We start from the raw sequence: 20835 nt of genomic DNA on the forward strand, positions 1-20835 counted from the left end.
TGCATTTTGCCACAAGTTTTAAGAGTCATAATTAAAAAAAAAAAACATACAACTGTACACTCTAAATGGGTGAGTCATATGGTATATGAATTATATCTCTACCATAGGCATCCTTGAGGGAAGTTTTGCCCTGAATTGAACTTATTGCAATTGGAGATAAATGAGGCTTCTATCACTGATTCCAGATGCAAGGATGGTCCTGAGCATGTAATAACTGGCTGTCTGGATTATCTATTGTATAACCTGTAGTTTTGGAATTAGAGCTTCACATTAGAAAAGGAACTGAGGATGACCACTCCAATATATAGAACTAGCAAGTATTTAAGCTTAGGTACAAGAATATTGGCACTAGAGGTTTGAAGTGATTGGACTGTTGATATATTTTTGAATTAGATGTGGGGGTGTGAGAGATTGACAAGAATAAGATTCGCCAAGCCATCTGGGCCTTGCAACTGGAAAAATGAAGATGACTTTACAGTTTTCTATTTACATTTATGTAAATAGAATATAATTGCAAATGTAATTATAGATGTTACATTTACCTTCTATGTTTATGTAAATAGAATGGAATTACAAATGGAATTTCAAGTGTCATTACAAATATTACATTTCCTTCTATATCTACAGAATGTATCTATCTGCCTTTTGATAAACTTCTTTTCACTATTAAATTCAGTGTGGCAGGAACATTCTTTCTTCTGACAGGAGCATAGTTTCTTCTTTAATATATGTTTGAGTTTATCTATGATAATCATCGGAGAAGGCAATGGCACCCCACTCCAGTACTCTTGCCTGGAAAATCCCATGGATGAAGGAGCCTGGTGGGCTGCAGTCCATGGGGTTGCGAAGAGTTGGACAAAACTGAGCGACTTCACTTCCACTTTTCACTTTCATGCACTGGAGAAGGAAATGGCAACCCACTCCAGTGTTCTTGCCTGGAGAATCCCAGGGTCGGCGGAGCCTGGTGGGCTGTCATCTGTGGGGTCACACAGAGTCGGACACGACTGAAGTGACTCAGCAGCAGCAGCAGCAGCAGCAGCAGTTAGGACTACTCTGCATTTGCTCATGCCTGCTGGACTGACACCTTCGCTGCTAAGCTCAGAGTCCTTCTACACAGTCGCGTCTCTGCTCTTTCCCAGCCTTCCCGTGGAAATGCGAGGTGGCAGGCCATCAGGCGTCTCCTAGAACGGAGCCCCCGGTGCTTCCAGCCCTCTTGTCCCCCTCACAGCCAGACGTGCCTTGCTGGCTCTCCTGAGTCTGTGTGACTGCCTGCAGTCTACCAGCCTTGTACCTGTAAGTTGCGTCTGCAGAAGCTGTCATTTGTGAGGTTTTCCTTTGACTTGCATCCTACAAACCAGACTCCCTAGTTATTATTAGAAAATGTCAAATTTTAAACTCAAACGCCTATATTCTAGAACATCTGAATCAACTTTCAAACAGATTATAGACTACACACTTCAGATACCTACTATTTGTGAGTTTCTTTGCCAGACACATTTTGTCAAAAACTGCACTGAGACAAAATTTGAATGGCAGAGAGGGGCTCTGTCTTATTAAGTGTTCACCCTCACACATTCCTGTAGTAAGCGAGTATATATGCTATACCTAGCTTTGTTCTCAATTACCCATAGTTTTTTGTTTTTTGTTTTTTTTTTCCCTCAGCCTATGTTCTCTGATACCTATTTGCCCTCTCTAGGATTTGATTTTCATTTGTATTAATCCTTTCAATACTATCACTAAAAATGGTTTGCAGTGATGTTTAGAATAGTGATGTCAGGTCCCCAGTGACCATTGTGATAAACACAAATGGACACATTTATGTTGACACTGGTAGGGCCATATTGACAAAAGCAGTTGCAGAGAAGTCAGTTAGGTGCAAAAGAATAAATATTTTGTAAGAACTAGTTAAACTCTTCTTTGGTACCATCTCTATATAGTGTTCCAGCCTCAGTCATGCTGAGATGTAGAGCTATAATCATTAATGGAACGCTTCTGAGGTGCTGCTGAGCACCCAGATTGAGACAGGTCATCAAGGGAGATGCCCTCTACAGGGCTGTGTACTGGCAGCCCATTCATTTACTCACTCACTTGCCTGTGCATTCAGATATCTATTTTATAGGTTGTCTATTTTTATGCACACACTGTCTTAGGGAGAGTGCATACAAATTTAAATAAATGAAATATAATTAAAAAAATTTTAAATGGCTAAGGAATAATCCTTACCTTTGGGGAGCTCACTGTCTTTAGGGAAAAAGTAAGTACACAATTAAAAAAGTGTGTGGACTCTGACATATTAATAATAAACTCAGAAACATTAATGCACAAAGAGGGACATCTACTACAGTCTTTGAAAATTGGGAATCAGCATGCTTTATTGGAGAAGTAAGGTTTCGGTTACAAACAACAAGAGATAAAGTGTTAAAGTTCTGGACATCAAGTATTTTGTGCTGGTTGTGTGTTACATATGTGGCCTGTATACAAATATACATAAGGAATATGTATGTGTATTAGGAATATTCTAGTAGAAAGAGAAAGATGCTTTCAGTAAGTCAATCATTTGCCAAATATGCATAATTTTTAAATTATTTTTTGGTCGCAGTTGCAGGTGGATTTTTCTGTACATTTCCTCCTGTTGAAATATATTCATCAATGTCATCACCAGGTGAAACATTTAGTAGTAACTGTAAAAAGCAAGTTATCTTGTTGAAATATGTAGAACCCAAATCAAAATGCACAAAAGGCAAATAAAACAGAAGTCCACTGAGGATAAAAAGAATAACGTAGATATGGTATATCTGAGGAGACTTGATGATGGGTGTCAAAACCAAGAACAAAGATATGGCCATGGTTCCAAATACAAATGGCAAACGTACCTGAGAACAAACATAAATTTGTATTAGAGTGGACTTGGAATGGGGTTGCAAAGAGTCAGACACAACTGAGCAACTGAACTGAACTGGAAGTTATTACAAATAATAATGTAAAATATTTTATATACAAACATTTGTTTAATATGGAGGAAGTTGGTTTCATTGATAAAAAACGTATTTACCTACCAGGTCTTCCTTAGTTTTATATAAGAGAAAACAATCTGCAGGGAATCTCCTCAGAGTGTGAAAGCTTTTCCCTAATAATTTCAACATTTTGCTCTTCCTTTGATTTTTTTTCATAAGTCCATGCCACTTGTCCATTTAGCTCTCTTTATCTATTGTGACTGTGTGGGTCTTCATCGCTGCATGCAAGATTTTTCTAGTTCTGGCGAGTAGGGGCTACTCTCCAGCTACAGTGTGTGGGCTTCTTACTGTGGAGACTTCTCTGCTTGCAGGCCACTGGCTCGAGGACACTGGTTTCAGGCAGTCTTGGCACGCAGGCTGAGTGGTGTGGCTCGTGGCTCCGGCACGCAGGCTGAGTGGCGCGGCTCGTGGGCTCGGCACAGAGCCTGAGTGGCGCAGCTTGTGGCTCTGGCACACAGGCTGAGTGGCACAGCTCATGGGCTCTGGCACACAGGCTGAGTGGCACAGCTCATGAGCTCTGGCACACAGGCTGAGTGGCACAGCTTGTGGCTCTGGCGCACAGGTTGAGTGGCACGGCTCGTGGGCTTAGTTGCCTTGTGGCATATGGAATCTTCCTGGACCAGGTATCGAACCTGTGTCCTCTGCACTGGCAGACAGATTCTTAACTACTGGACCACGAGGGAAGCCCCATTCAGATCTCTTGAATAATGACCCTCGGAAACATTCCGTACTATTACCATAAAGCATTTTTTCATTATAAATTTTTTCTAACTTTTTATTTTCAAGCAATATCAAAATTAATATTTTTGTACCTCGATCTAATATTATTCATAATGATGTAATACACAACCTATATATAACCTACTATGACAGACTTTACTTTTGGGGGCTCCAAAATCACTGCAGATGGTGACTGCAGCCATGAAATTAAAAGATGCTTGCTCCCTGGAAGGAAAGTTATGATCAACCTAGACAGCATATTAAAAAGTAGAGACATCACTTTGCCAACAAAGGTCCATCTAGTCAAAGCTATGGTTTTTCTAGTACTCACATATGGATGTGAGAGTTGGACTGTAAAGAAAGCTGAGTACCGAAGAACTGATGCTTTTGAACTGTGGTGTTGGAGAAGACTCTTGAGAGTCCCTTGGACTGCAAGGAGATCCAATCAGTCCATCTTAAAGGAGATCAGTCCTGGGTGTTCATTGGAAGGAATGATGCTAAAGCTGAAACTCCAATACTTTGGCCACTTAATGTGAAGGACTGACACACTGGAAAAGACCCTGATGCTGGGAAAGATCAGGAGAAGGAGGAGAAGGAGAAGGGGATGACAGAGGATAAGATGGTTGGAATGCATCACCAACTCAATGAGTTTGAGTAACTTATGACATGAGTTTGAGTGAACTCCAGGAGCTGGTGATGAACAGGGAGGCCTGGCGTGCTGCATTCCACGGGGTCGCAAAGAGTTGGACAAGAATGAGTGACCGAACTGAACTGAACCTATATATAATTCCTTTGGGGAATGTTTTTATCGTAAAAGGACCACAGGGTTGGATTCATTTTCTCTAATCTTCACTTTTCCCTTAATATGGATCTTAACAATGTATATCTTTCAAATTTGTGTATCTTAATTTGGATAATTAAAGAATACACAAACATGCACATTTATATATAATCAAAGACTAGCAATTGCAAACAGTAAAATGCTTACTTAAATGCTGTTGATCCTTGCCTGTAACGTATTTTGTGTAACTCTTCTCTCTTCTATTAGACTAAGAAGTTATTGATACATTAATAATGGGCAATTTATCCATCTATCTTTAAAGTGTTTAGACTAGTGCTTTCTATATAGTAGCTCCTTAGTAGCTGCTTCAGTATTTATTGGATCATTAAGTGACTCAGATGCAAGATTATCATTATCTTTCCTTTTTTTCAATTTTGAAAGGTGGATTTCTGGTCCTCACCCTAAACATTAGAATCCTCAGGGATGATGTCTAGGAAACTGAGTTTATACAAGAAACTCGAAAGGTATTCTTTTTTTCACAGTAGACTTTAAAAATCTTAGTTATTAAACTCTGTTGGTTTTCCTTTTTCACCTTCTAGTCAACCCTGCACCTTTGTGTACTGCTGAGGTATTTCTGTGGGTATTCTGGTACATCCTTTTACCTTATACAAGGTCCGTAATAAAAGAGGACTCTTGCTTTATTTAGAATATGAGGCACTGATAAAAAACCGATCATTTGAAACCTACCCCCATTAAAAATGACTTATAGGCCTAACAATAAAAGGTAATATAGCAAGACATGCATGCCGTAAGCCTTTTCACTGACTAAGTGACTAACCACTAACTTAGCTTCTAGCAGCCTACGTGAAAAGCGAAGCATGATCTTACAGTCTAAGTACCGAAGCTGAGCAGGGCCCTGAGGGACTCCTCGGTGCAAAAGCCTTTCTGTGTCCCCCATTTCTTATTTGTAGGAAACAGGCTTCATTCAGCCTCCATGACCTTCCCTGAGTTCCAAAGCACAGTTCAAACAGTCGATAGTCAGAGAGGAGAAGGATGCAGAGAAAAGGGAGAAGCAGTCGGAAGGCAGGAGTGCAGCGCCGGGGCGGGGCCCAGCTTCCCCTCAAGGGATATGCGTGGTAATATCTTTGAGCTCTTCTGCAGAACTGAAACCACCACCAGATGGAAGACTTTTAACTGCTTGATAAAGCATTCTTCATTCCAGAGAGAGGGTCTTAGAAAGTCATCACGAAACCCCCAGATGTCAGAGGATGTTTGGATTGAAGGAAGGCAGGCCCTGCAGCCCCGCTGACCCTTATCAGCAACCCTGTCCCTCCACTATAAGACTCCTCACAGCTCTCCTGACATCAGGTTGGGGCACAGTCTTGAGGGCATTAGCCCACTGTGGCCCCCGTTGCCCGGCAAAGCAATATAGCTGTTCTTTTCTACTTTACCCAAACTCTGTCTACAAGATTCTGTTTGATACCAATGTGTACAGGCTGATTTTTGGTATCAAGATCTGTAAAGAAAACTAACGAATCTTCTAGAAACACAAGTATTTTTGATATAGATATTAGAAATAATTTTCTTTGGTGGGTCTAACACAGTAGCATAATGTAAAAATAAACCATTTAATCTCTTTGCAGCAAGTATAGGAATGAGTTGCTGGAGGTTGTTTGGTTAAACAGAATATTGGGTACATCCACAATATAGATAGATGGGTTATAGCAGACAATTAGAAAAAGAAAAAAAATTCTGTAAGCTTATATGAAACATTTCAAATGCAGTTAAGGTAGACAGAGGTTTTGGTGGTTTGAGGAATCAACAGAGTACTTATCCCGCAGTCAATCTTTCGTAGATACTCTGTCTCTGAGATGAGATTTTAAAAGATGAATGAGTTTGCAACTAGACTACATCACAAATACCTAGAGTGCCGCTCTTCTGTATTGGCCATTAAAGCTGGAGACTTATATACTGATAGACATTTAAATTGATAAGCCTGAAAAGCCCTAGGCAAGCCTACAAGGTAATCTAAGGTAGTACCATTAAGAGGACACTCAGATAATCATTGGCCCTGGACACGGGTCAGTCTCATACACTGAGACCGGGTACAGACGTTATGCATCCCACACATGGTCCCTCTTGACTCAAATTTCACTAGTTGTGATATAATAGAATATCCTAAATATAAAATTTATTCTCAAATGTTCCTAAAATGGGGTCACAGTGGGTTAAAAGATTTTTTACGTAGGTATAAGAAAAAAGTATTAAAAGTACAAAATGCTCTTTAAAAAAAAAAAAAAGGATTTTTTTTTTCTTGGTTTGACTTACCTTGTAAGGTCTGGATAGGTTGGGCTCCTGGAATCTCAGTTTAAGCAAGCCCACCATCATTAGCCCAAGTTGAATCCAGTCTGTGAATCCCACATAATTTATTAAAAGGATTAAGTCTGAGGGAATAATTAAGATGGAGGCAAAGATGAGCATCTGAATCACAGCTGCAACTGGACAAGAGTGAATATTCAAAGTTGAGAGGATCAAAGGTAGCTGACCCTCCTGGCTCGCCATATACCATAACCTTGATGTTGAAAATACGGTACAGTTGAGGGAGCTAACTATTGAGGAAGAAACACCAACGGAAACGGCCCATTGCAAGGAAGGGATTACTCTATCCATCCAAGTCACAGCAACAGCATCTGTAAAAGAGTAGAGAAGCCACTAATTACGCAGTTGATGTAGGATGTATACTGCATAGTATTTTTAATTAGCTCAGAAAGTATTAAATTATCATTGTAGCAAAGACCAAGGACTGGTATAAGTAGTAGGTTGAAACTGCCAAAGTTTTCTAAAAATCACAAATGAGTCTTGGATTTTGTCAAATGCATTTTATGGCTCTCTTAATATTATAATGTGATTTTTGCCTGTTATCACATTAATATAGTAAAGTATTAATTGCTTTTGGGATGCTAAACCAACCAATGATAAACCTCACTTGCTCATGGTGTATGCTCCTTTGTGTGTGTGGCTGGACTCAGTTTACCAGTGTTTATAAGAACTGTGTTACACTGTAGTTCACGGAGCAATGCATGTCGTACGCAACATGTGTATGTGATTTCTTTCTTTGTGTAAAGAATTTTTCTGGCTTTGGTGTCATAGAAATACTGGTTCCATAAAATAAGTTTGGATGTGTTCCGTCTTCCATTTTCTGGAAGAGTTTGTTTAGGAGTGGTATTATTTCTTTCTTAAATGTTTGATGCAATTCATCAGTGAAGCTACTAGGGCCTGGGATTTGACCTGTGGAAAGATTTTAGATTTTTAACTCATTTTTTAAAAATATAGATCTATTCAGATATTTTAGAGTCTGACACTGTTTCCACTGTTTTCCTATCTATTTGCAATGAAGTAATGGGACTGGATGCCATGGCTTTAAGCCAACTTTTTCACTCTCCTCTTTCACTTTCATCAAGAGGATTTTTAGTTCCTCTTCACTTTCTGCCTTAAGGGTGGTGTCATCTGCATATCTGAGGTTATTGATATTTCTCCCGGCAATCTTGATTCCAGCTTGTGCTTCTTCCAGCCCAGCATGTCTCATGATGTACTCTGCATAGAAGTTAAATAAGCAGGGTGACAATATACAGCCTTGACATACTTCTTTTCCTATTTGGAACCAGTCGGTTGTTCCATGTCCAGTTCTAACTGTTGCTTCCTGACCTGCATATAGGTTTCTCAAGAGCCAGGTCAGGTGGTCTGGTATTCCCATCTCTTTCAGAATTTTCCACAGTTTATTGTGATCCACACAGTCAAAGGCTTTGGCATAGTCAATAAAGCAGAAATAGATGTTTTTATGGAACTCTCTTGCTTTTTCCATGATCCAGCGGATGTTGGCAATTTGATCTCTGGTTCCTCTGCCTTTTCTAAAACCAGCTTGAACATCAGGAAGTTCACGGTTCATGTATTGCTGAAGCCTGGCTTGGAGAATTTTGAGCATTACTTTACTAGCATGTGAGATGAGTGCAACTGTGTGGTAGTTTGAGCATTCTTTGGCATTGCCTTTCTTTGGGATTGGAATGAAAACTGACCTTTTCCAGTTCTGTGGCCACTGCTGAGTTTTCCAAAGTCACTGCAGATGGCAATTGCAGCCATGAAATTAAAAGACACTTACTCCTTGGAAGGAAAGTTATAACCAACCTAGATAGCATATTCAAAAGCAGAGACATTACATTGCCAACAAAGGTCCATCTAGTCAAGGCTATGCTTTTTCCAGTAGTCATGTATGGATGTGAGAGTTGGTCTGTGAAGAAGGCTGAGCATCAAAGAATTGATGCTTTTGAACTGTGGTGTTGGAGAAGACTCTTGAGAGTCCCTTGGACTGCAAGGAGATCCAACCAGTCCATCCTAAAGGAGATCAGTCCTGGGTGTTCTCTGGAAGGAATGATGCTAAAGCTGAAGCTCCAGTACTTTGGCCACCTCATGCAAAGAGTTGACTCATTGGAAAAGACTCTGATGCTGGGAGGGATTGGGGGCAACAGGAGAAGGGGATGACAGAGGATGAGATGGCTGGATGGCATCACCGACTCGATGGACGTGAGTCTGAGTGAACTCTGGGAGTTGGTGATGGATAGGGAGGCCTGGCGTGCTGCAATTCATGGGGTTGCAAGGAGTCGGACACGACTGAGTGACTGAACTGATTCATATATTTTATGTGTTCTGGAGGCAGTTCTATTAACTCAAGAGAGACAAAAAGTACTCTGTGGCACACAGCCACTTTCTTTTCCATGGCCTCTCCCCTTCTCCTCAGCCTCTGGTTGAGGAGAACGATGGCTAGGGGTTGACTGAAGTCTCCCTACTCCGAAGGCTATTCCCATCCAAGTAGGCTGGGAAACGTTATGACAGTTCTTAGATATGGGTTCCCAAGTCATCAACAAGCCCAGGACTGTGGAGTGAAAGGTCGATTCAGCTAAGGGGATCTAGGTTGAGCTCACAATGCAGAAGGGAAGGCCTCTACCCACAGAAGCTCCTTTGTGAATAAAGCCCTTTGGGTCCACCCAGAGTGTTACAGTTTCACAGCTTCCCCTGTTGGCTATTTGTTGGTATTGATATTTTAGGTAGAGGTGTGTGTAGAGAGAATAATGGGACATGTGAGATCCTTCGAAACCCCTTTCCTTTCTCCCTCCTTGTGCGGTTCAAAAAATAATGTTGAATCTCAGTGGGAGAAAGAGCACAGACCTGATAGAAAACTTCAAGGCAGCGATGGTGGTGGTAAAGGATGCAATATCTCAATCTAATGATGATGTGACCAGTGACAAAAGCTACTGGGAGCTGCAGGTTTACAGGGGATTGTTACTAAGTGATTGTTACTAAGGATTCCTAAACTCCCCCGCTGTTTGCCCCCAGCTGGTCTTCAGGATTTTTCAAGAGTGCCTCTGCCATCCGAGATCCAAAATTTATACTATATTGTTCATGATCAGTTGGTTGACAAGTTAAAATCCTCAGTCTAGAAAGATCTGACTTGATATTATCACACTTTTACCAACAGGCTGATCAACCCCAATAAAATTAAGGATACTGCTTGCCAAGTAAGTTTTCTTGGAAACATGTGGCCAAATTTGCAACACTTACCCCCACTGGTAGTCAAAAAAAATTGTCTCTGGTCCCCTACTACTAAAAGAAGCCTCAGCACCTTATGAATTCTTTGTGTGTTATAGTTAGCGTGTGTCTCACTGGGGATTCTACTTAGTCTTCCATATCAGCTAATTCACAGATCAATGTCCTTTAACTGGAGGATCAGATCAACAGACTGTGCTGAAAGCTGTCCAGCTAGCACACCTGCTACCTGTAGGGATCCACAGCCATAATTACTGCTTTGACTTAGAAGTCTCTGCTGACTGATGATGGTCTTCTTCATTTCAGGCAGATTCTTTACTGTCTGAGCCACTAGGAAAGCCCCTTTTCTATTGCATTTCCCAGCAAAGAGAGGCACCTTATAGCTGGAGGTTCCCCTTGAGGTTTTTTACTTGTTTCCTCCTTGATAACAGCTACCAGGTAAATTCCTTTTGAAACTAGCTCAGCAAGTAGCAGTGGGGTATTATAAAACTGAACACCTGACTCATGGAGGCCTTATGACTTTCCAGCCTGGTAATCTCATTTTAGGATGAATCAAATTGAATCCAATTATTGAAAAGGTATGAAGAGATCCCAAAATCTCTTATCAGGTGGAAATGGTGTATTCAAGAACACAACTAGCCTGGCCCAGTGGCTTCTTGGTTTTGCATGAAAAAGTGCAAATTACATCCCAGTTTGCTGACTGAAGCAGGGTTGCTGGTTCAGCAGGGCCCTCTGTTCACAAGGGTCCCTGTAAATATACGGTCATGGTCCACTGGCGGTTTAGCTAAGCTGAAGCCCTGTGGTGCCCGCCAGGCTGCTACAGCTGCGAGCCTCAGCACCAGCTATGCAGAATGGAAAACAGACAGGATATGCTACTCAGGAACTGGAGATCAAAATCAGATTACTCAGTCAGCAGCCTTGATTTCTTTCTATAGTGTATGGCCCTGGAGAGGGGTGTCTTTAGTCTGCCAGTCTGTGGCTTTCCAAGTGACAGACCAAACACCCAGGCTGTCGACAATAGTTCATGTCATTAGAAATGCAAGCATGGTTCATCAGAGGTGAATTGGCCAGAGCTATGAGAACGGCCTTAAGTTCTGTCCATGGAGCCCATTCTCTGATGAGAATAATTGGAATAAAACTGTTGATTGATACTGAGCTCTTCAGATTGCCGCAACAATGTCTGAATCCATCATCTTTCTAGACATGGCAACACACTGACTCTCGTATACTGGAAAAGGACTCCAATATATGATCTGGAATAAGGACTATAGAATAGAAAAGACTATAGAATAAGAAAAAAGGACTCCATATTTTTGCTACAGAGGCTGACACCAAATGTTACGCTGTGACTTATGCCAAGATTTGACCATCTGTTCACAGTGAAGGAGGCCGTTTGCACAAGATATTGTCCCTGCTCGCTTCTGGCAAAGTGTCTGCTTTGTACTTTTGACCCTCTCTTGGGACGACAGCTAATAGTTGTTGGTACTTTTCCAGGTTGCAGCATTGCTGTTCCAATTTGATCAGCCCTCTGTAGCCACGCCACGGTGGCCCTTGAAACTAATCTGTGTTACGTGTTTGGCCATTCACAATGTGACAACTGTACATCACAAAAGCACATCAATGTGCTGAAGGCAAAGGTATTCAGTGTACCTTTCCTATACACCATTTGAATGCATCTGATATTGTTTAATGTTGGGATGGCTTCCTCAAAAATCAACCCAGAAATATTTCTGACTCTACCTCTCTCACATTCTTCTGGTGCACACACCTTGGTCAGGTAGTTTGGTCACTGAATAAACCCTAGAGAGTGATTTTCGCTGGTGGCTCAGACAATAAAAAATCTACCTGCAATGCAAGGACCCTGAGTTGGGAAGATCCCATGGAGAAGGCGGTGGCACCCCACTCCAGTACTCTTGCCTGGAAAATCCCATGGATGGAGAAGCCTGGTGGGCTGCAGTCCATGGGGTCACTAGGAGTCGGACACGACTGAGCGACTTCACTTTCACTTTTCACTTTCATGCATTGGAGAAGGAAATGGCAACCCACTCCAGTGTTCTTGCCTGGAGAATCCCACAGACGGGGGAGCCTGGTGGGCTGCCGTCTAAGGGGTCACACAGAGTCGGACACGACTGACGTGACTTAGCAGCAGCAGCAGCAGCATGGAGAAGGACATGGCAACCCACTCTAGTATTCTTGCCTGGTGAATCCCGAGGACAGAGGAGCCTGGTGGGCTACAGTTTGTGGGGCCGCAAAGAGTCAGACATGACCGAGTGACTAACACTTTCACTCTCAGAGAGTGATCACCTACTCTTGGCTGCTTCCTGAGTGATGGTCAGGGAGAATAGCATAGTTAGTTATATATTCCTATTTTGAAAACTCAAGAGGCTTTCCTGATTATTGCTGGATTTTATGCTTCTTCTTTTCCTCACACAGCAACTCCAACCTACCTGGTTGGTATAGCCTCTGGGCAGCAGCATGACCATAAGGAAGCCAAGAGGATTCAAAATCTATTTTGGTTCACACACCTGGATTCTCTTTTTGGACTGATGTGGTCATAGATTATAAAGATAATGACCACTTGACTGAGTACGCTCTTCGCTAAGTCCTCTTACAGTGGTAATTGTGGCTTTCTAGAAGGGAATATTTAGACTGAAAAATATGGGGCTGGAAGGACAACAGTGACCTTTTGTCTTTTAGAGCCACTCCTGGGACCTGTCTTCTGAAGGAAGACTTATAAAAGATTTGGATTCCCTGAGCTTGAGGATCTTCTACTGTTATGTGGAGATATCACTTGGCCTTCCTTGCTTTGTCTTTTGGGAATCAGTGTTTGGGGAACAGCATAAATGACATTCTAGCTACTGCTATCATATGAAAAATAAATTGTCTGTGTCTCCATTGCCAGCATGCATGAAACTGTGCCCAACTACCTTATGAGGAGGTTAAATCTCAGACTTTTCATAGTTGTTGAGAGTCTTGTGATTTCTTCCTTGACCCATGGGTTGTTTAGAAGTGTGCTGTTTAATTTTCAAATATGTGAGATTTTTCAAGGTACATGCTGTTGCTGGTTGGTATTGTGCGTCTATTGCTGTTGAAGGAAGTGCTTTGTATGATGGAAATATTAAATTTTTTGAGACTTGTTTTATATCCTGACATTATGTCTGTCCTAGGGAATGTCCCATAAGTGCTTGAAATGAATATATATTCTGCTTCTGTTTGGTGGAGCATTCTATAAATGTCAATTAGATCAGTTTGATTGATAGTGGTATGCAGATCTTCTATATCCTTATTGATTTTCTGTCTAGTTATTGAGTGATGTACCGACATCTGCAACTATAGTTGCTGAATTGTCTGTTTCTCCTTTCAGTTACATTAGTATGGCTTCACGTGTTCTGGGGCTGTGTTTTTTAGAGGTGTATGCATTTATAATTGTTATATCTTCTTCATGCATTGATCCTTGTATTAATATCATTACAAAATACCTCTCTTTGTCTCTGGTAATCTTTTAGTCTTTAAGTTATTTTGTCTTAATAATATGACTATTCTAGTTTTCTTACAGTTAATGTTTGCATGATAAACTTTTCCATTCTTTACTTTATACCTGATTGCGTTTTGAATCTAAAGTGTGTCTCATATAGACAGCATATAGTTGGATTGATAATTCTATCCAATATGACAATCTCTGCCTTTTATTGTTGTGTTTGTATATTCTCATTTAACATTATTGATATTGTTGTATTTACCTATGTCACTTTGCTATTTGTTTTTTTATGTCTTATGTATTTTTGTTCTTTTGTTCTTCTATTTATTCTTTATTTTAATTTTATTTCATTTATTGCTATCTTTTATCATTTATTTCTTGTTTATTTTATCTATTTATTGTTAAATAGATTTTTTTTTTCTATACGATATGGCTTGCGGGATCTTAGTTCCTTAACCAGGACTCTAACCGGGGTCCTGGCAGTGAAAGTGCCTAACCACTGGACTGTTAGGGAATTCCCCAAAGAGATATTCTTAATGTGCCATTTAATTCCTCTCTTGATTTGTTCAGTTATTTTCTTAGTAGTTGGTCTGGTAATTATAGTATCCACCTTTAAATTAATCCAAATCAATTTCCAATTACTTTCAGTAAAATATGACAATTTTGCTACTATAGCTCATTTCCTTCTCTGTGTGTTATTGTTGTCTTATGTTATATTTATATATTTAATAAACTCTACATTTAAATTTCAGAGTTATAACATAAAATAATCTAAGGTATTTTTAAAGAATTCAAAAAGTGTGTGTATACACCTATGGAGTCTTTTATATTTATCCATATATTTAATATTTCCGGTTCTTTTTCTTCCTTCCCTTTGATCCAGGTTACTTTCTTTCAGTCTGAAGAATTTCCTTCAGTAAGTCTGCTAGCAATGAATTCTTTCAGTTTTTGTTAGAGTACCTTCACATACATTTTCACATTCATTATTACTACTAATACGTGAAATGAATAAATAATATACACTCATCTCATTTTACTTTTTGCATTTTTTAAAAATTGCAGTATTAGTTGACTCAGAATATTGTGTTACTTTTTTGACGTACAGCAAAGTGATTCAATTGTATATATATATATTTTCCAGATTCTTTTCCATTGTAGGTTATTCTAAGATATTGAATATTGTCCCCTAAGCTACTATATAAATCCTTGTTGTTTATCTATTTCATGTGTAGTGGTGAGTATTTGTTAACACCATATTCCTAATTTATTCCTTCCCCCTTTCCCCTTTGGTAACCATAATTTTGTTTTCTATGCCTGCGAGTTTGTTATCTGTTTTGTAAAAGAAATTCATAGATTCCACAAATAATATTTGTCTAACACGTGTCTGACTAACTTTACTCAGCACGATAATCTCACGTCCATTCATGTTACAGCAGATGGCGATATTTCATTCTGCTTTATGCCTGTGAATGTCTATCTGGGGCTTCTCAGGTGGCACAGTGGTGAAAAACCTGCCTGCCAATGCAGGAGACACAGGAGACACGAGTTAGATCCCTGGGTTGAGAAGATCTCCTGGTGTGAAAAATGGCCGTATCCTTGCCTAGAAAATTCCATGGACAGAGGAACCTGGGGGGCTACGGTCCATGGATTTACAGAGTCAGACTTGACTGAGCACACACACACACACACACACACACACACACAGTGCTTATCTATCTACCTATCTATTTACTGCATCTTCTTTATCCATTCATCTGTTGATGGACACCTAGGTTGCATGCGTGATATTGTAAGGAGTGTCATTTTAGAGTTGAGATAACTGGGGAGTGTCAAGCTTGGATGCAGGATAAACCTTATTTTTCTTTTCAATGAAAGTCTATTACTGATTTTCTTTTATTTTTCTGATAACTGAAAGTGGAAAGTTTAAAAAATATTTATTTTATTAATATATTTATATAGATATATTAAGTTCAATTGAGAATTGAGCTTCTTTCAATTTATCTATTTTTAGAGCAAAAAATCAGTTTCTGCACTATAAGGTAGTAATTTTTAAAAATATGAAAAATCTGAATAATTTTTATGATAAACTGAAATTCTCTCTCTCATATATATATATATATATACACATATATATGGAAGGATTCATGTACTCAAGCTCTGTATAGATTTTGGGGATATGTCTGAAGACAAAGTGTATGAGTTATATTTCCTGGAGGCAAATGCTGACCCAGAGCACCCACTTGCTCCTTATGAAGTCTATCTCAAGAGACTTTGTAAGTATTCTCACATTTTCTATTCTACTCTAGACATTGGGTTCTGCCTTTTTTTCGTTTTATGTTTCTTGGTGTTTTTCTGTATTTTTGGCTGCTAGCCCTTACCTTTTACTATATGCTCTAAAGAAATTGCTTGACCTTTTGAACGTCTACCTTTAAATAAATAGATAAATAAATAACCCAGACATGAACCAAATTAGCCTAATTCTCTTGAAGTATGCAAAAAGACCCACTGTACACTTGAAACTCCCTTTATTCAGGACAATGAAACAGAGTGTCTTCCTTCTGGCTCTGTGCAACCATACCTGAGGACATGATTTCCTTTGGGGTCAGGACGGCTAGGTACGAAACGTTAACCAGTAAGTAGATCAGGGCCACGAGGGTAAGTGCAGTGACCACACATTTGGGGATATTCTCACTAGGGCTTTTCAACTCTCCTGCAAAAAAAAAAAAAAAAAAAAAGTGCCACTCAGAAAAAAATGACTAATCAGATCATCTTTGGAAGTAGCTTCATTATAACATACAAAAGCTAAAAGAAATAGGCTCAACTACACACAGCAAGAGTTCACTTTGTTGAATGCTTATTTACCAAGTTTAGACAAAGTATAAACTTTAGCAGCAATGGAATTTTGCTGAATTGTGGGTTTTTCTCTTGTATCTTTGATGTGCCCAACATAAGCTTTTTGGATAAGAAAACAACTCAGAAAACCTGGATTCTAGGCCAGGAGGACTGGAGCAAATATTCCCTTACCATATGGCCAACACTATAGAAATACAAGTTTGTGTTAATGAAGGCTTGGAATAGCTCATCTGTTAATCTGGTAATGACAGTCTAGGACATTCGAATAGATGCTCCTGCTCTTTTCCCTCCTTGGGTTAAGCTTCTAGACTAGCTAAATCTAGACTAGATTAAACTTGACTGTCTATTGCCAACACCAATTTGACACAGATGTTTAACTACTTGGAAAATTTTCAACTTACAGTATGCAAGTCCCTCAAAATAATTCACATGTATTAAAAAGAAAAATTTAAAGAACATAAAGATTTAGAGAAAAAAAGCTCAGGTACATATTTATCTAAACCTTGAGATGGAGACTTTTCAAGTTTGGAGATAATGAAAAGTTAAAAGATAGATAGTTTAATACTTTTGGTATTAAACTTCTAGTCTTTAAGACTGAAATTTTTAAAATCTTATGAACAAAATGGAAGAAAAAAAAAAAAGCCAAACAACAGGGACTTCACTGGCGGTCCGATGGTTAGGAATCTACCTGGAAACGCAGGAGACATGGGTTTGATCCTTGCCAGGGAACTAAGATCCCACATGCTGCAGGGCAACTAAGGCCACATGCCTTAGCTGCTGAGCCCGCATGCCCAACTAGAGCGCCCGTGCACCACAAAAGATCCTGCAGGTCGCAACCAAGACTTGACAGACAGATTAATGAAAACAAACTAAGAAAGCCATTTCCCTGTCTTACAAGGAAGAAATTGGTCATTAACATTCGCAAAACTCTGCCCTCTCACTAGACACTGAAGAAAAAATGAGTTATGAAACTTTATTTTCACAACTTTAAGTGACTAAAAAATGAAAAAGGTTTGATGACTTCAGGTGTCATCATTTTAATTCACACTAATAGACATTCGTAAAGCCTTTCTGGGTTGCAATTTGGCAATATTTCTCAAGACATTTCTAAATATTTGTATGGTTCACTTAGTAATTTTACCAAGATTTTTCAAGACTTTTTTCCTAATAAAACAATGAGAGATGCACAAAGGTTTATATAAAAGGATGCTGATTGGAACAATAACTATAAAATTTCAAAGTGAAAAACTAGAAAAAATTCTGGTATCCAACAATGGGAGATGCTTGAAAAATGGTCAAATTGCATATGATAAAATGTTGTGTATTCATTTAAAAGCACTTATATTTGATAATACTTATGAATTCTCACTATGTGCCTTAAGTAAAATAAATGATGAGTATATGTACAAGTGTGACCCCTGCATGTGTGTACATACGAGATAATTGGTAATCTTCATTTTAATTTATATTTTCTGTATTTAAATTTTTCTCTGATGAGTTTGTGCTATTAAAATATTTGTTCAGTAAAAAAAAAATTGTTGTTGAGTCCTTAAGCTGTATTAATTCTACACTTACTTGTTTTAATTTGTAAACACTTAGAAAATATTTTGCTTTCCAAAGTTAGAAACCCACATTTGTAGAGAGTTTAGTGCATTTCCACCCACCTGATAGAAGAGAGACATACATTATAGAGAAACAATGTGTTTCTTAGAATTAAGGTGATTAACCCTTGCATGTTTATAGCCTGGTGGAGCTCTTTATAATTTAAAAATAATAACTTTACCTGCTATTCGGACAAGGACTCCCCAACCAGAATATGCAAACAATCCTTGTAAGAAGGCTTCAGCAATCTGTGAAGCATCCGGAACGTCAGCATCGAAAGCTTTCTCAAACCTGGCTAGGTTCTCTCTTCTTCCTCTCACCAACAGCACAATTCCAGTTACAGAGATGAAGCCGAGAACCGTCATTTTCACAGCCGTACTGACAGTCTGAAACCACGTCACCTCCTTCACTCCCCGAGCATTCAGAATTCCCAAGCACCACAAGATAGCCAGTGCCAAACATTTCTTTGGCATCTCAGGAACGAAACACCCAGGATAGAAAGGCTGCATAATGTACCCCGCTAGTAGCAAGCCGCGTGCAGCGATTCCTGCGGGAGTACTGAATAGATTGGTCCAGACGTAGAAGAAAGCAATAAAGGGTCCAAGAGACCTTTTCAGGAAATAATACTGTGCCCCACTTCTAGGGAAGGTGGTCCCCAGCTCTGCATGGCTCAGGGCAGCCAGCATAGACACCACGGCACAAGCAGCCCAAATACTTAGAGACACCCCCACGTTGAGTGAAGAGTATTTTAACACCCCTTTTGGAGCAACAAATATTCCTGCACCTATGATGATACTGAATAAAAAAATTGTCCCATGGAAATATCCTATTACCCGCTGAAACTGAGTGCTTTCTCCCACCTTCATTTTCTCAAGTCTGACACTTAATGTCCAAAGCTAACATAAATTCACTGTTTACTCTGTGACACTTGTGATCTTCTTACAGTTAAATGCTTTGGTTCCCTCCTCTTCTCTTGCTCAAATAGACTTCCTCACAGCACTTAGCATAATATTAAAAATAAAGTTAACTTGTAAAGTTAATTAAACTAAAGTTTATGAGATCTTAAAATTAGGGTTAAAATGTTTTACTGTTAAACATTTTAAAAGTTAAACACAATTAAACAAGTTAGACACAGCTAATTGGGAATAAGAGATGAAAACTTCCCAGTCAGGTTTCCTCTATGGATATGTAACCACATTCATTTTGATCCTTAAACAAGTAATTCTTTGAAACTTTGTACTGTAAGGAAGTTTGCAAAGAATGACAAAAATACAAGGTCTGAATCATAAGTTTGCCCCTTGTTAGCAGATCTTGGTCTGAATCACACACACACACATCTGCCACTTACTAGAAAATCCACATCACTTTTTTTTTATGGGACTGATAATCCTTATCTTATTTTTTTCTTTAATAGAATTAAATAAGGTAATTTACTGATGAAGTACAGAGTTCCTAGTACTATACCTAACATAGTTTGCATGTGTGCTCAGGTGTGTATGACCCTTTGGACTGCTGCCCACCAGGCTCCTCCATCCATGGGTTTTTCCAGGCAAGAGAACTGGAGTGGGTGGCCATTTCCTCTTTCAGGGGATCTTCCCGGCCCAGGGATAAAACTCACATCTCCTGCGTCTCCTCCTAGGGCAGGCTTATTCTTTACCACTGAGCCACCTGGGAAGACCCACCTAACATATTTTAGGGATCCATAAAAGTTAGTTTTGTCAATTGGTTATTTTAAGTTCAGTTCAGTTCAGTTCAGTTCAGTCCCTCAGTCATGTCCACCTCTTTGTGATCCCATGGACCGCAGCACGCCAGGCCTCCCTGTCCATCACCAACTCCCAGAGTTTACCAAAACTCATATCCGTTGAGTCAGTGATGCCATCCAACAAACTCATCCTCTGTCGTCCCCTTCTCCTCCTGCCTTCAATCTTTCCCAGCATCAGGGTCTTTTCCAATGAGTCAGCTCTTCGCACCAGGTGGCCAAAGTATTGGAGTTTCACCATCAATACTGGTCCTTCCAATGAATATTCAAGACTGATTTCCCTTAGGATGGACTGGCTGGATCTTCTTGCAGTCCAAGGGACTCTCAAGAGTCTTCTCCAAGACCACAGTTCAAAAGCATCAATTCTTCAATGCTCAGCTTTCTTTATAGTCCAACTCTCACATCCATACCTGAATACTGGAAAAATCATAGCCTTGACTAGACAGACCTTTGTTGGCAAAATAATGTCTCTGCTTTTGAATATGCTGTCTAGGTTGGTCATAACTTTCTTTCCAAGGAATAAGCATCTTTTAATTTCATGGCTGCAGTCACCATCAGCAGTGATTTTGGAGCCCCGTAAAATGAAGTCTGTCACTGTTTCCACTGTTTCCACTGTCTCCCCATTTATTTGCCATGAAATGATGGGACTGGATGTCATGATCTTAGTTTTCTGAATGTTGAGGTTTGAGCCAACTTTTTCACTCTCCACTTTCACTTTCATCAAGAGGCTCTTTAGTTCTTCTTCACTTTCTGCCATAAGGGTGGTGTCATCTGCATATCTGAGGTTATTGATATTTCTCCCAGCAATCTTGATTCCAGCTTGTGCTTCTTCCAGCCCAGCATTTCTCATGATGTAGTCTGCATATATGTTAAATAAGCAGGGTGACAGTATACAGCCTTGACGTACTCCTTTTCCTATTTGGAACCAGTCTGTTGTTCCATGTCCAGTTCTAACTGTTGCTTCCTGACATGCATACAGTTTTCTCAAGAGGTAGGTCAGGTGGTCTGGTATTCCCATCTCTCTAAGAAT

At 39.7% G+C, this 20835-nt stretch overlaps 1 protein-coding gene across 1 annotated transcript; it reads right to left on the bottom strand.

Annotated features, from left to right (window-relative positions):
* Window positions 1-1170: 1170 nt before the first annotated feature.
* LOC138088358 (solute carrier family 7 member 13-like) lies at window positions 1171-18912 on the bottom strand. Its single transcript, XM_068983444.1, has 6 exons — window positions 18228-18912; window positions 16170-16301; window positions 6844-7205; window positions 2622-2873; window positions 2224-2241; window positions 1171-1347 (listed from the first exon to the last, which is right to left on the bottom strand). The coding sequence occupies exons 1-6, from the start codon at window positions 18910-18912 to the stop codon at window positions 1171-1173; spliced, it is 1626 nt and encodes a 541-aa protein (XP_068839545.1).
* Window positions 18913-20835: the final 1923 nt, after the last annotated feature.

The sequence above is a fragment of the Capricornis sumatraensis genome, chromosome 11, assembly GCF_032405125.1.
Source record: "Capricornis sumatraensis isolate serow.1 chromosome 11, serow.2, whole genome shotgun sequence".
NCBI classification, from domain to species: domain Eukaryota; kingdom Metazoa; phylum Chordata; class Mammalia; order Artiodactyla; family Bovidae; genus Capricornis; species Capricornis sumatraensis.

Excerpts from the sequence above, each read along its gene's own strand:
- LOC138088358 (XM_068983444.1), bottom strand. The coding sequence starts at position 18,912 with ATGAAGGTGGGAGAAAGCACTCAGTTTCAGCGGGTAATAGGATATTTC. Across the intron at positions 16,302-18,227 it reads AGTCCTTGTCCGAATAGCAG|GAGAGTTGAAAAGCCCTAGT; the intron begins GTAAAGTTATTA and ends TTTTTTTTGCAG. Across the intron at positions 7,206-16,169 it reads AAAGGAAATCATGTCCTCAG|ATGCTGTTGCTGTGACTTGG; the intron begins GTATGGTTGCAC and ends ACTCTTTTACAG.